Below are 16158 nucleotides of genomic sequence, written 5' to 3'. Positions count from 1 at the left end.
TGTCAGATATGGTGTGAAAACCAAATTCCTAAACATTTTCACGATGGAAAAAAAACACAAACTTACCTCGAAAGGTTACAAGAAAACCGCTGTATTCAATATGTACTTTACATATACCAATGATATTTTTTTTATATCAACGAACTAAATAGAACACGTATACTATACGCTAAGCATTTTTCAAATTGCTTTAATGTATTTTGATTACCTACGAAATAAATATATTTCAATTGATTCGTAACTCATACAGGACTACAGAAACGGGCAGCTGGATACAAAATTCAGACTTGGACACAAAAGAGATCTCTACGGTGTCACTCTACTGCAGTTAGAGAAGAAAATTGTCAACATTTACGTTACTGGTAAGATACTTTGTTGTGATTATTTCGGGAGAACTGAGATTAGGAGGTAATTAGTCTAATGATTCCATACTTTGATATATCTAATTTAAGTAAAATGACTGTTTTAGGGAGGTCGACTATAGTCTTGACTTTTTGGAGACGGACTAAAATGATATTTGTAATTTTATAATGATATTATAAAATTTTAAATAGTCGTGTAGTTATGATCGACTGTTTTATCGATAGATTATGATAAAAGGTAGAATTTTGCCAAAAATGTCTGAATTGTGAATGTTACGACGTTTTAGTAAAATTACTATTTGCGTTATTGCCTTCTTCGTTCTTATTTTGACAGTTAGCCTACTACCATCGAAATCAATTTTTATTCGTATAAATTTTAGTACAAACTAGCGGATTTGACTATCTATGCGTATTGAATTAGCGTGAAAAATTTAAAATATATCTCCTCCCTGTATTTTTGATAATCATACTTGTAAATGCAGTATATATATGTAGTTGTAACTTACAAAAATTGACAATTCAAATTAACCTGTGCCCAGCAGTTGGATGAATAATGGGCTGATGACGATTGAAATTAAACAAGTTGGGCTATTTATTGCATAAGCGTGACCAACATGCAGTCGATAGTCGATAAAATATTTATCGACTGCAATCACTAGCTGCTTGCAAACGGGCAACACTTTTGCGCAATTAACTGTCATTTTACTCCATTTTCAAAAAATACACTATGTATGTGAACAACTCACCGGATTCTTTATGATAAAGTTGTTGATTTATAACAGAGCACATCGAGCTTAACACTTTGCACCGTTCTTACTCCAAGTTGCGTACAACTGAATTTAAATCTTAAGTATCAAGGTTGAGGTGCTCTAGGCTCTATGCAAAACCTCGTTTGATTGACATAATACACCGTTTATACCTAAATTGTACTATCTCAAAAGATAATATGTTCGACATTCCGATACACACATAGTTAGTCTCTTGGGACATATATTACGTAGTTAACATTTAGGCGACAGCAGCTGTAGTGAAAAGGGGTACAAGTAAAAAATCTAACTTTACAAGCAAACGCGAAAGACATTTAATGCTTAGGTATCATATCAAGCTTTAACTGTTTTTCGCGTCTTCTTGTGAAGTTGGGTTTTTTACTTGTACCCCTTTTCGCTAGAGCCACAGTATAAGATCATTGCATTTAGGTCACCGACTTATCGGCTGGCACCCATGAGAACTTTAAAATGCCGAAACATGACGAGGATCCAAAGTCTGGATCGCTTTTTTTTGCGTTGAAGATAATCACGCTCGAATAATTAATTCCACCCCACAGGTCACATGCGTCGCATAACCAACTGCATGCTCACTGTGAACGTGACCAGCCCCATGGCGCTGGATTTGGGACAAACGACGGCGCGATTCGGTTTCGTCGAATCTGATAGACATTTAGTCGCTATGGTGGTTACTCCAAACTCTGTTACAGGTAATACAATTTCACTTGAAACTCGACATGTGATAAAGGCGCCAAGTTTGGTATAAGGAATAGACGGGTTTGTCGTCTTCGCCGGTAAACGAATTGAAACCTAAGTCAATACCAGTTTCTTCAATTTAAGTTCCTTTAAAGTTACATACAGACATATTACAAAAAAATTTTGAGTTTGGCAAGTTCTCTCACGAGCTCCGCGGTAGAGAGGCTTGCGCACCCGTTTTCATAGTATAGCCATCTCTGAGGTTCGATTCCCGGTCGGGTTAATGTAGAAAACTAACTTTTACTATATTGTCTCAGGTCTGGGTGTTTGTAGTATCTTCGTTGTTTCCGATTTCTATAACACGAGTGCTTTGGTATTTACTTTGGGATCAGAGCAACGTATGTGATGTTGTCTAATTAATATTATATTATACATATATCACACCTGAGTCTTCTAAATGTAATATTAGCAATATTACTACAAAGTTTATAAAGTGATGTTTTATTGTAAAGATATAAAATTATGAAATCAATAAATGATAAATTTATGAAAAATCTCACAGGTGGCAGTTTAAACCCAGAATAAAGATCTACAACAAGCACATGGATAAATTCATAAGATCTGCTGACTCGGTCTGTAGCTCAATTGATAAGAGCGGTAGCCACGGTGAGACAACCGACGCTGGTTCGAGTTCAGTCAGATCGAAGAATTTTTTCTTTGTGTTTGTTAGATCTTTGTATCAATAATCATAACAGACTAGTGGAGCATTTTCACGAAAAAAGAATATGCAATAAAATAAATATTGCACAATTATGAAAATTTGCCAAGATTATACTATACGAAGATTGGTTTGCTACCTATTCTATAGTATGTGTATTAAAAAATCCATGTTGTAAAATCAAGTAATCCGTGGATAATGCGCCCCTCCACCCGCTATTAAAAGAAGCTCGTGAATCAATCACATAAAATACAAAATAGTATTTTATGCAATGTTATATAATGAAGGTTCTTAAAGTCGAGCACCGTGTTTAGGCCACAAGGCTTTACCGAGTGGCCTAAGTAATTGGTACGAGATTTTAAAACCTAATTATGTAATGATTGCGTACAATAATTTTTCTACGAGTAAATAAAATAATTAAACACAACCAATATTTGAGTAGTGTCATATTTGTATTTTAATTAGCAAAAATACAACGTTCTTTTTTTGAAGAAAAGATTTTTTCATTTCACGAACGAATACCATAGACAATACAATTTTGATTCTGAACTAAAAGGAGCGCCTTTGTGACATGGTTTATGAAATTATAAATGACAAACTAAAGTACAGGAGTACAAAATTTACATTTTTTCGCGACTCCATCTGTACTAAAAGGACCACTGTCAGTTTAACAACAAGATAGATTACCTATTAATTTCACGTATTTCTACATAGGTATCGAAGTATTACTAAAGCTGTACAGTCTTCAAGACTTCCACATATTCGGCCATGTTGCTCTACCCATACAATATCTGAACAGGGCTATGGTTACTGCCAAGCGAGCTACGGAAGAGGTAAGTTCTATCGCTTGTCAACATATATGTTAATAAGGACAATATTAAACCTCCATCTAAAGACGAACCACAGTGGCGCCTTACATGAGAACAATTCAGTACTGATTCTCTGTTCTATATTTGGTGGTGTTCTGAAAAATCCTTCTATTCGTTACGATAGTAATCGTGTAATACCAAATTCCAAATTCCATTTATTTGCCACACACACAAAAAAAAAAACAAAACATGCAAATGCATAATCTCAGTACAGAGTACTAAAAAAACCGACCTCAAAAGTACGTGGAATTACATATGATTACCAAGTTTTATTGAAATCAGTTACCGGAAAGTGCGCAATCCATTCACCCGGATTCATCCCCTATTTCGCCACTATACGGGACTTGATACAGGAGATGATAAAAATCGGTTCTCACTACTCAAAGTATATTAAGAGAGAAAAACGCATTGAATTGGAGAATAGCAAAATCAACCATTAAAATAATTGCTCCTTCTAATAAAATTTAGGCGCTATTTATAAAAATGAATCTTGATGCGTGACTCTTAGAGGTGGATTGTTTTCTTCAAAATTAAATGAGACCACTATAGAGGTACCCTTTTTCCAACAAAAAAGAATCATGAAAATCGGTTCACAAATACCGAAGTTATTGTGTAACATACATACAAAAAAAACATACAGTCGAATTGAGAACCTCCTCCTCCTTTTTTTGAAGTCGGTTAAAAATCTTACATATAAATAGTAACTAAAAACGCAATACTATATCTATGGTCACAAATGTGAGGCGAGGATACTGAGCTCAGTAAACTGAGTGATTTTCAGCCAGAACCTACCTGGCAGGAGCTACGTATAATACCTTAGTATAGTGTAATAATACCTTTGTTGGAAACGTGTTTGATGGACAGTAATAACAATTTTTTTAAATCTATTAACGTGACAGGTATTGCACTCTTATAGTTGTCTATGCACTGTAGTCATTGTACCATAAACCTCTACAACTGTCAACATCTCCACAACCGTTACGACCATCATTCAACCAACACCACCAATAGGTACATTCGCTGTTACCATTACAACTCAACACCATTACGACCACTGACTCTAATGCTATTATTTAAATCTAATACCACAATCACTACCACCAGAACAATTGCCACTCCCCCACGCATCGTCACTACCTCTACAATCACTGTTTCCACCGCTTGTTATTCTTAATAGACAACAGATATTGTTGTTGTAATGAAAGCCAGTAAGTAAGTAATAACTTTAACCCTCTCTCCAGGTCGATTTTCGCGTAGGCTGGGGGACCATGGACTTCGGTTTCACAGGCATATGGCAATGGCGATCACCGATCAACTTTGTTTATCTATACAAACTGTACACACCGTTGGAAGGATTTGAAGAAAACGGTTTAGTGCTTAAGAATGTATACGGCCCGGGACTGGATACTGAATTGTCTATACGACTTTCTAAACACAAGGTAAAAAACTAGATAACATAAATAATATACAGGCTGTAATATAATAACACTTTGAATATCAATTCAAAGTGTTATTGCACTATTATACTTTCATCGGATTTTATTCAGATGCTCTTTGCCATTAGAACAGACCGGACGCTTTCAGTCGACTCTATATACTTCCATATATAGAGTTGCTATTACATTTTTTACTTATTGGGAGGAAAGCCGCTAAAGTTACAGTCACGAAAGATAATTTACAGCGTGATTATTCCATCGTTGGCGTGTTCGCCATCTAATTTAGCTATGTCAGATGAAGAAATGCGTTTAGATACGGACTGAATTGAAATGATTAATAACCGGAAAAATATTCATTTTTAGTTATCTATAAGAGGCACATTTTATTTACTTTATATTTTTGTTAACTTGCTTATTGAAGTGGAGTAAATGTTATATAAAACAAAACTACAATAAAGTACATTTGTCAAAATTCAAGTTATTATAGTGGAAATTAATATTCGTGTGCGTTCGGAAATCCGATGATTGCCGAGGGTAATCGCGAAAATAGAAGCACTTAAGCAAGTATTAACAGAATAGATAATAATAATAATAATAATAATAACGCACACACTCAACATAGCCCCGCACTAGGGAAACCCTGTGTCGCGGGTGCCATGGACACACACATACACAACCACAAATTACACCCAAACTCACGAGAGAAATAAATGTAGGTCATACAAATATTTCTCCCGGCCCGGGAATCGAACCTGGGACCTCTGCGTGGCAGTCCGGCGTGGTAACCGTTCGACCACCGAGGCAGTTCAGAGGCAGAGGCAGAATTTAAGAAAATGTTTTATACACAATTGTTGTAACTGCAAGGCATATCACAAAAACTCCTAATCAGAAAATATTACGTTTTAACCGTATAAGCATATTTACCATTACAACCCGCTTTCTGCCAAACAGTGTTCATTGTACGGCCTAACTATCTGAGATTCTTCCCTTCCAGTTCGGCATAGCAATTCTCCTAAAAGACAATGGCAAGGGTCTTGTAGAAGTTCTCCAGGAAAAGTTCAAACACAAAACGGAATTACACGATACACTCATAGATAATTTCGATACGACTGGTCGCGTCGTACTCGACACCTTATACTATCCTAGTATCACTTTCAACGCGCATCTTACGAAGGTAAGTTTTTTTATTTTTACCATTACCAACATGCTAAAAATATAAATCGACCCCTCCTACGTAAAATATCGTATGTCGAAATTGCCAAGTTTAAAGGGAAGCGTTTTAAAGTTCTGAATTCACTGAAAGAGTGATCATCGAATAGAGTAACGGGCTGTGCCGAATAAAACTGAGAAATGCTAAAGTCACGTGTTACGTTCATTTCAGTGGATTCAGAACTTTAAAACTCTCCCCTGTAAACTTGGCAATTTCGACGTACGATACTTTACGTAGGAGGGGTCGAAAATTGATCTACCGGTTCTTTTTTTTTATCAAAATCTTGAGTCTTGATAATACCTAGTGCCTGGAAAAAATATGAACGGTGATTAAAAAGTCAAGTCCTGTGTGTATTTTTTATGATATTAACTGATGGGACGAGCGAGTCGTGCGCGTTGTGGCAAGCGACACGCCTGCCCATAACAGTTGCAGTACCGCTCAGAGATTTAAATCGCGGAGATCTGAGAGGCACTGCCACTACGCGCGACTCCCTGAGACATAAGTTGAAAAGCATCACCGATTTTCACAAATTTCACCAGCACCGTTACACTCCAAAACCGGAACGCAGTAATAATGCTCACATTGCTGCTTGACGGCAGTACTTCCCTGGACGAACTCTTTCACAAAGAACTCTACTGCTACTAAATTATGCTAATAAGATTAGTACATCGCACTTCTGAGAATGAGTCCTTTAATATACGGGATTAGGCCTTAATTCACCATGCTGTTACTATGCCAGTTGAGTCCTAGAGCACTTTCGCGAGTTTTTTTTTAAGCTAGTTTTTAGGTACCTCTGACATATGCATAGGGATCCTTGTACTGTTTTTAAGCAAGTTATAGTTACTTAATTAACTAAACTTCATCATGAATCGTAAAGAATTACACCCTTACTTCAGTCTATGGGAAGTTATACTTTATACCAAATACTCTCTCATGCAGCCTGTTCTAACTTTCTTTACAGTTCGTAGGAGTCGACGAAGAAGATATCCTGGAAGTGAACGCGACCTTACACCTTCCTAACCAACCGCCTATTGTGTTAACGGACATATTTGTTCTAGAGGTAAGTTTAGATCTGCTTTTGTATGGCTAATACGTATGCCCGGTGTGGCAACAGACTCTGGTTCATGACCAGTCAGACCGTAGATTCTTTTTGTGTTGTTGTTTTTCTTTGTTTGAATAATAATAAGTATTTTCATTAAAAAAATGAAGTGAAAAAGTCATGATATTTAATAAAAATAAAGACAGAACAATACCTTTAATGGTGATTCTTTCTATCCAAGATACTAAACAACGTGGAATACATTCTTAATTCGCGCTAAAATATACGATTTACTGTACAAATTATATATTGACCAATCAGCCGATTGTATTTAAAAAAGAAAAGAATGAATGAATGTCGAAGTAATTATCACAATATATCACTATGGCGGCGGCTTTACTACACGGATTGTTATGATAATAATAAATAAAAAGCAAATAAAAATATTTATCCACACATATCATAAACTCTCTATAATGTGTTCAAAAACCGCTAATTACGACCAGCATAAAGGTAAACTGTTTTGTTGTTGTGTGAAAATTTTATTATTGCTTCATAATAACAACGAATTTAAAAAAACATCGAATTAGACGTTATTATTACATTCAAATTTCGATCATCTCTGAAAAACCAAACAATTTGACTGGACCTCAATTCTAATATCAGTCGAGATGATGTTTTATTCGAAATGAAATGTCAGTAGCAAACAATTTTGACAATTTCACACGTTAGTTGATATCGAACGATATGATAGTTGGGGCCGATTCTAGTTAGTCTATAAATTAAAAATAAAAACTACGATTGTGTGACATGGGTGAGAAAAGTTTTTATTTGCCGCCATTTCACCAGTCGTAACATGCGGTTCCTGAACACATCACATAGAGCTTATAATATGTGTGTAGATAAAGCAGTCTATGTAACTGTACATAATTAGGCATTAAAACACTCGAGAGATGTTTTCATGAAATTCTCCCCTTAACCTTAAACCCTCACTCGTATTTTAATGCCTTTCATTATGTAACAGTCACATAAACTACTATATTTATTTAGTTCATAATTCAGCCTTAAATTATATAATAACATCGTCTGTAGTTACATCTAAAGTGGAGATAGAATCGTTAATCATCAGATTAGTAAGGATCTAATAATCAGATTAATCTGATTTTTAGATCCTATATTTTAGGTGAAATTCTTTTTATGGCAGGATATGTATGACGTGTTCTAGTTAGGTACAGAAAAACTTTCATAAGACGTGTTATTTAAAATATTCCAAAGTTTACATAGGGACAAACTAAACTTAAAAATGTTGAAGACATTTGATGGAGGAAGAACCAGGGTAGACTACTATGACAAGCTGGTCCTCTACTATAAGTTTCAGGTGTTGCTATTCGTTAGGGGCCGTGCAAAATATTTAACAATTTTGTAACGAATATTGTACTTACATTGTAAAAATTATACAGCGCCTCTGGCGGTCACACAATTTATCATACGAATGTTTTACCTATTATAAACTTTGTAAGCTCATGGGAGAGGCAATGATTTCACTTTTCTCTCAGTCGTATTTAAGTAAAGGAAGTATTAAATCTTTAGGATTTAAATATCGCGTCGAAAATTAATGGTTTTGTCCTGTTAAGATTGGCTCTAGTTCGTTCCGTGGCATAGTTGGCATAGCATCCGGCACGGTTTGCTGAAAGATATTGGTTCGGATACAACCGGATCGAAGGAATCTTTTCTGAGTTCGATCTTGGTGTTAATAATTATAACAAACTAGAAGAGTAATTACACAAAAAATAATTGAATGCCAATTCAATACTAATTTAATTACACTTAATAGCGACATCTCTGGCCAGGGTTGGTAGCTGTAAAGTTACCTAACTGGGTGGCGAAATACTTTCATAGATTTCTCATAGATGGCGCTACGGCTATATAGTCGTTAAAACCAAAAAGATCCGACAACAAACGCATAGAAAATGGCCGGATCGAAAGAATATTTGTATTAATAATTATATTATTGTTTTGTTTTGTTTTCTAGACCTACACAATAATGCAAAACACATTGACCCTTGTGACTCCATTTCCATCGATCAAGGAGCTGAAGTCAGTGTACACGGTCGACATTGAGTTAGGTGCAAAGTTCAACATCACTTGCACTACGTTGCTTTATAATAGTACATATTGGCATGAGGTAAGTATATGGAAGTTGTAAAGGTATTTATTTATTTAATTGCATCATGGATAGCACAAGGATGGATAGCACCCTGTTAGGGAGTTGCAATCTATAAATCGATTCACAATAAAACACCGACAGTATAAAAATCTAATTAGTTAATTCATAAGGCCTACTTATTATATGCTAATATCGAAAGCCGCGCGGTCGGAGCGCAGCGGGCGGGACTACACACAATACGTATAAACTGCTCTGTCGCCGGCGCACGCCGCGGTGCGCATCAGTAGTGAGTGTATCATGACTCATGGAGTAAGTTGCGCGCGCAAACGTGTCCTTATAAAAGGTAAAACGTTTAACTTGCAGTAACTTTTTAAGAAAAAAAAATCATTACTATAATAATAACGCACACTCTCAACATAGCCCCGCACTAGGGAAACCCTGAGTCGCGGGTGCCATGGACACACACATAGACAATCACAAATTACACCCAAACTCACTACAGAAATAAATGTAGGCCATACAAATATTTCTCCCGGTCCAGGAATCGAACCTGGGACCTCTCCGTGGCAGTCCAGTATGACAACCGTTCGGCCACGGAGGCAACTCTAATTTTATTTCTTATATGGAAAACTAGAACCTTTCAGCTTTCTATATTACAAATAAGTTGAGAGCTAAGATTTTTTTAATACTTTAAATCGGTCTCTGTAATATTATCCAAATACGTGTTAGACGTTTTACCTTTCCAGTGTCGAAGTATAAATCAACAACTATAATGTCAAAAAATAAATATGCAACAAAATACCTATTATCTTTTCTTTTAAAAAAAACCTAAATATTATCTGTATTCCACAAGAAGTGACGATCGATTGGAATAAGGAATCGTCTATGTATGAGGGGTTTAATCGAATGATAACTTGTACTGCTTTCAGATATCCTACAGAGTATTCTACGAGTACGAATGCGGGGAAGACGACACGTACCAATCGTACCTCGCTTCATTAGGAATCGTGACGCCTTTGCCGGTGCTGCCGGCGCTTGACGCTCAAGTTTCTGCACGGCTGGAAGACGCACTGTGGAAAATGTCCGCAGATATCTCTATGCCGTCGTTCACTGTTGCCGCAAGAGGACGCCTTGAGGTACTTGACTTAGACTTACCCTAAGACTACGTGCGCACTAAATCCAACCAGATACACCCGCGAAGACCTTCTGAAGCAGGAAGTCTTAACCTTTTTCTAGTCATGGACCCCCTCTCAAAATTTCAAAGGGCCCACGGACCCTTTCCGAAAAGATGATGAAGAACTTCTTGCGGTGCACGGATAAAACACCGCAGTTTTTTGTTGTGCCGCCAGGTTTAGATTAAAAAGTATGCTTTTTATAAAATTTTTAATAATAAATAATAATCTCGCTCGCTCCTATAATGGATAGCGTCAAATGGTGCAAAATGCAAAAAGCTCACGTACACTGCACCTATTCACTCACAACATATTGTATACCAATGTTTATATTAACGCAACAAACTGAGTAGGCTCGACATGAACTCTGGCCTTCATTGATTACCCTTAATTACCCCTTAGAGGTTCATCATCACTACAGGTTAAGAAACCCTGTTCTAAGGGTAACAGATATAGGAGTATAAAAGTGTCTGCTTGCTGGGCCAAAGAAATATAACTCCGGTTTGGTATTTTATTGGTTTATGTTGTTGACTGCTGCACGATCAACATAACCCACAAAGTACCATATGTTAACCTTCCTTTGTATTAACAATGTGTCATGTTTTTTAAAGTAAATTAACTCAATACAGTAAAGACAGCTTTGTGCACAATATTATTTTATTCCAAAATAAAATACAATTTTGAGTAACTCCGAAACGTCCTGAAAACAATTACGTCCTCAAGCTATTTTATCTTAAATAATAGTGTTGTAAGCAATTAATCGCCGAATTTCAGCGAGTCACTTCGATGTCTCAGAAAAAATATTGACTTATGTAGTTGTTTTATTGATGAATATACTTATTTACAGTAAATTCTTGTAATAAACCATTTATGAATATTATAAAATCAAAATTAAAAGAATTGGATACAATTCATCGGAAGGAATTGCTACAGATTTACAAGGAACTCTGTAAATGAATTGCTTTTAACTGAATTGCACGATTTGGCCTTTTAGGCTCCCTGAACTACAATGTACTGAATAATAATCACAAACTCTAAAAACTTTGAATCGATTTCTCGTGAAAATTACAACAATAAATTTGTAATAATGTTGTTAAAGATGCACAAAATGTCAACATTTATGTTAAAAATTGTACCTTATCGCATTTATCTAGCGCAATTTATAGTTCAAATATTGACAGTTTGTATAAATTAACCAGTAATCGAGTATTATTTTGGCTTCACAAATCACCTTTTTTGTGTTCTTTCGTGAAACATGATATAAAACTTGTGAATTTGTTTGCATTATCATTATCATCCATGTTTTTACTTATTGTCATATTATGTAAACAACAAATCAATATTTTCCCTAACAGCTAGACGACCCATTCGTAGAAACATCAGGCAGTTTGAATTTGACCTCGCCGTATCTGGACGACTACTATATCAAAATGATGTTCAAGAAAGACTTCTCGGATGCCGAGAACTTGATCGGTGGCGGAATACAAGTTGAGCAGGGAGAACATAATAATTATGTGAGTTGTACGGTTGCAACACCTAGTACTTACTTTTTTAATCAACATTCGTGATTCTTTTGTTTGTTAAGAATACTCTATCATCATGTTCAACTACTACCGTGGCTACACGCAGAGGTCCCAGGTGCGATTCCCGAATCGAGAGAAATATTTGTATGGCCTACATTTATATCTCTCGTGAGCTGGAGTGTAATTTCTGGTTGTCTATGTCTGTGATCAACGTCATCTAAGAACTCGCAATTATATACTTTTAAACTTCACGTTGCATTGCATACTAACATTTGGAATAGACACGTTCACAAACGAATAGGTATTTTTGACATCACTTTTTTCCACTTGTGCCACCTAGAGTAGGTTTCGGCCAGGTTGCACTGGCCGTGGTCACGGGCTGACTGGTGATGCGGTGTTTGCATCTCCATCTCGGCGGTGGAATCGTCATCCACCCACATAATATTTTTTTAAACTCGAAATTAAACAAAAATTCGTTTCTCTATATCGCAACTATGTAACTAAAACAATGGAAGTGCCTTAAGACTCCATTACCATCAGAACCGCTGTGAAAACTAACACATTCATAACTTGAAAGAAAAATTGATAATGATTGGTCGTAGTAGGTCAATGGTTTTCTAATATCACAGCGATTACAATTGTTCAATTGGTGGAATTGCATTTTTAAACTCGAACTGCATTATTGTTTGTATTCACAGCTATTCGCTGATGTAACCTGGCGGCCGCCACCAAACCGCTATATGTTCTTCAAAGCCCGTGGCGCGTTGGTCCCTGTCCTTTCACCCTCTGATGTATCAATATTGTACAACCAAGATGACGAACATAAAACGCTGACTGTGGATTTAAACAGCGAGAATAACACTTACTCGCTTAAGGCTGACCAGAGACAGTCGAGTTTTAGCGCTGCGTTGAGTACACCTTTAGAGAAATACAGGTTAGTGATACACTCATATGGATCGCTAGCATAAATAAACCACATAAAACTAATTGAACTGTGTTTTCAAATTACAACAATCTTAAACGACCATGAGCATGACGGTATCGCTGTTACTATTAATTTTTGGCTTATTACATTTTGTTATTCTTGTCTTAAGTGTAGCAACAACCTATTGTTTTTTTTTCTGTTTGATCCAATTATTGATTTATAAATGCATTATGGCATTAAGTACGCCAATTGTACTTTATTGTATTGCGCCGTGTGTCGTAATGTAGTAAATTAAATCTAAATAAAATTAAACGGTAATAAATTAATTTCAGGGCAATGAAAATCATAAGCGAATTCGAAGGCGACAACATTCGAGGCTCGTTTGTAACAGACTCGATTGAGTATGGTATCACAGGAAAAGTACTCAGCCGAGAACCGCTTCATGTAAGTGCTATTCTAACACATACAAATATACCCTCATCCATGCCTTCACTTCAGAGCAAGTGGATTACCACTCGTTTTTGTTAGATTTGACAGAAGAAAATTTTGAATTTTTTAGCCGGCACCATTTACCATAGCAAACAACACCGCTCTAGTCGAAAACTTTCGGTATTTACTTTTAAATGTTACTCAAGTCAAAATAACGTGAATATCAATAAAGATTTTTGAATTTTCATTCCATCATTTTGTAAACAAAGCAATTAAATAAATACCGTGAAACAGTCTCAACATATTCACTACATTTATGTAATTATTGCGTTTCTTTTAATCTTTACATACTTAACATATTTCAAAAACTTGCACTATGGTAAAAATTTAAAGAAACAGAGGCTACGAACATTATATGCAAACTTTTTAAAAAGGTTTATGATCACTGCATTATTTGTTTACGTTTTTTCTAATTCTATAAAAAGAAAGTATTGTAAAAAACAATTTACAATACACACGTTTACTGTAAATTACAGATATCACTAACTTTAGTGCCAAAGGGAAAAGGCGAGCCATCAACGATGACCATAAAGTTCGAAAACTCGCCCACACTATACGGCCTGTCCGCCCACCTCGCTGGACCAGTGCAAGCCACTGTACGTGCCAAAGCAGAGTTCCAAAATAACTTCACTGATATTAACTTCAATGTAAGTACTACGTCTCACGAGACCAGTATAATATTCGTAAAACTTTTACTGTGAGACCCACTCAAATCGCCATAGCAAAAAACTGTAAAACAATACATCTGTATTACTACGTAATTACGATCGCAATAAGAGTTGTTTGGTTTCATATATTAAGCATGCTGTTATATCAGCTAATAATGTGGACCTTATATATATATTATATAAATCAGTTGCCTCCATGACTGAACGGTTACCATGCTGGTCTGCCACGCAGAGGTCTCGGTTTCAATTCCCGGGCCGAGAGAAATATTTGTATGGCCTACATTTATTTATGTCGTGAGTTTGGGTATTATTTGTGGTTGTCTATGTGTGTGTCCATGGCACCCGCGACACAGGATTTTCCTAGTATGGGGCTATGAGTGTGTGCGTCATTATTATTATTAATTTTACATTATATTAAAATGAAAATGTACAATCAAAAGTAAATACAAGCTGTATTTTGCAATTGAAATACTTCAAAACACTAACTGTGCTTCTTACACCAGTCTGGTCAATGCATGCAAGCGAGATGGCAAGCGATTTTCAGTCGCGCTATGCGTTGACGATGTGATGGATAAGGTTCAATTTACATGGCCGCGTAACGAATGAAAACGAATTTTTGTAACCATAGCATAATTAACTCTATGTCAATTGTATAACTTACTCCTTCTCCGTCAGTTATGAGCTGAAGCCCTATCTTAAAGTTCGTATATCGACAGTAAATCGCATAATTCATTTTCCCAAAATTAAATGTAAAATAAAATTTCATGGTGTTCCTTAAATTTAAGATACCATGTTAGTTAAAAGAAATAAATCCTCATAATAGACTCTTTCGATCGGCATCATAAAAATATAGGATATTTTAGCTGGTCGGTCCGATTCCCAGATGAGGCAAGAAACTTATTAAAATATTTTTTTTACCTCGACACTAAATAAAATATGTTTTTATACACAATTAAGTCCCGAATTTAAAGTCAAATAATGTGTATAAATCGTGAAAGTTTAAATCAGTATAACTTATTAAAATTCTGAATGCGGCATGCATAGGTACTTTTAAAAATAAAGTCTCCATAAAGCAAAAATGTATTATCTACAACACATTGTTAGTACTTTTTCCCGTGTCCGAAAACCGTGGAACGGTCCGTAAAGACGTATAAGGAGCAGTTATGAGCTTTATTGGTATATTTTAATATATTCGCAGGTCGATATACCCCGTTCGAAATACAAAGAGATCTACTTCAAGTCTCGCGTGGACATCTACCCCGACCTAAGGAGAGTAGTGACTGTACAAGCCGCTACCCCCTTGAAGAGGTTGCAGTTTGTCAAGGGAGATACTGATTTCGTGTAAGTATCGATTGAGGAATACATGACGAAACCCCGAGTTTGATTTTTGGTAATTTATTTATTTCTTTTTATCCTAAAGAGTAAATACAGCTTCTATCACAACGTTATAAACTCGGTAAATTTAAAATACAGTAAATAGCGACATCTCTCGCCAGGGCTGGTAACTGTAAAGATATCTAACTGGGTGATAAAACTTTCATAGGTTTTTCATAGATGGCGCTACGACTAAAAAGTCGTTGAAAAAATGAAATACAAAGATACGACGCAAGCACATTGAAAAATTCGTGAGGTCCACGGGTTCGTTTCGTGGCTTAGTTGGTATAGCGTCTGATTTGGTGAGCTAGAAGACGTCGGTTCGAATCCGGCCGGATCAAAGGAGTTTTTTCTGAGTGTTCGTAATCTTTTTGTTGATCTTTGTATTAATAGTTATAACGTTATAAAAATTAACAAAAATTCAAAAAAATGTGTAACCGTAGATAACACTGCTACAAGCCTCTTTTCTGTTCCAGATTTGGTCCTAAAACAGGATATTTGCTGTGTAAGTACGAGCTACCAGACATGAAAGGCGATGGTGATCTCAAATGGAGCTTTTTACTTGGAGACCTGTACATAAAGGTATCTACCATACTCAAATTTTGCCATGTCCTCGTCATGCCTACCTCCTCGACTAACCCACACTTATCATGACTTCGATCTTGCAATCTACTGCGCAGCAGTCTCTTCTTTTTTTACAGTTTTTCACGGGATTAATTGTACGTACAATTAAATATTTTTACCAA

General features: G+C 36.0%; 1 protein-coding gene across 1 annotated transcript in view; it reads left to right on the top strand.

Moving 5' to 3' along the window:
• LOC113227343 overlaps positions 1 to 16158 on the top strand; it is a 98881-nt gene that overhangs the window by 49409 nt on the left and 33314 nt on the right. The window contains exons 33-46 of the mRNA XM_026460236.1: positions 251 to 362; positions 1687 to 1836; positions 3255 to 3373; positions 4651 to 4848; positions 5840 to 6019; positions 7017 to 7115; positions 9127 to 9279; positions 10191 to 10397; positions 11789 to 11947; positions 12655 to 12890; positions 13214 to 13325; positions 13847 to 14017; positions 15237 to 15379; positions 15889 to 15994. Coding sequence (XP_026316021.1) covers positions 251 to 362; positions 1687 to 1836; positions 3255 to 3373; positions 4651 to 4848; positions 5840 to 6019; positions 7017 to 7115; positions 9127 to 9279; positions 10191 to 10397; positions 11789 to 11947; positions 12655 to 12890; positions 13214 to 13325; positions 13847 to 14017; positions 15237 to 15379; positions 15889 to 15994 — 2145 coding nt within the window. The remainder of the gene's footprint in view (positions 1 to 250; positions 363 to 1686; positions 1837 to 3254; positions 3374 to 4650; positions 4849 to 5839; positions 6020 to 7016; positions 7116 to 9126; positions 9280 to 10190; positions 10398 to 11788; positions 11948 to 12654; positions 12891 to 13213; positions 13326 to 13846; positions 14018 to 15236; positions 15380 to 15888; positions 15995 to 16158) is intronic.

This window comes from Hyposmocoma kahamanoa, unplaced genomic scaffold (genome assembly GCF_003589595.1).
Source record: "Hyposmocoma kahamanoa isolate Upper Pololo Valley unplaced genomic scaffold, ASM358959v1 210, whole genome shotgun sequence".
Taxonomy (NCBI): Eukaryota; Metazoa; Arthropoda; class Insecta; order Lepidoptera; family Cosmopterigidae; genus Hyposmocoma; species Hyposmocoma kahamanoa.
The sequence above is the reverse complement of the archived record's forward strand: the minus strand, read 5'-3'. Positions and strand labels throughout refer to the sequence as shown.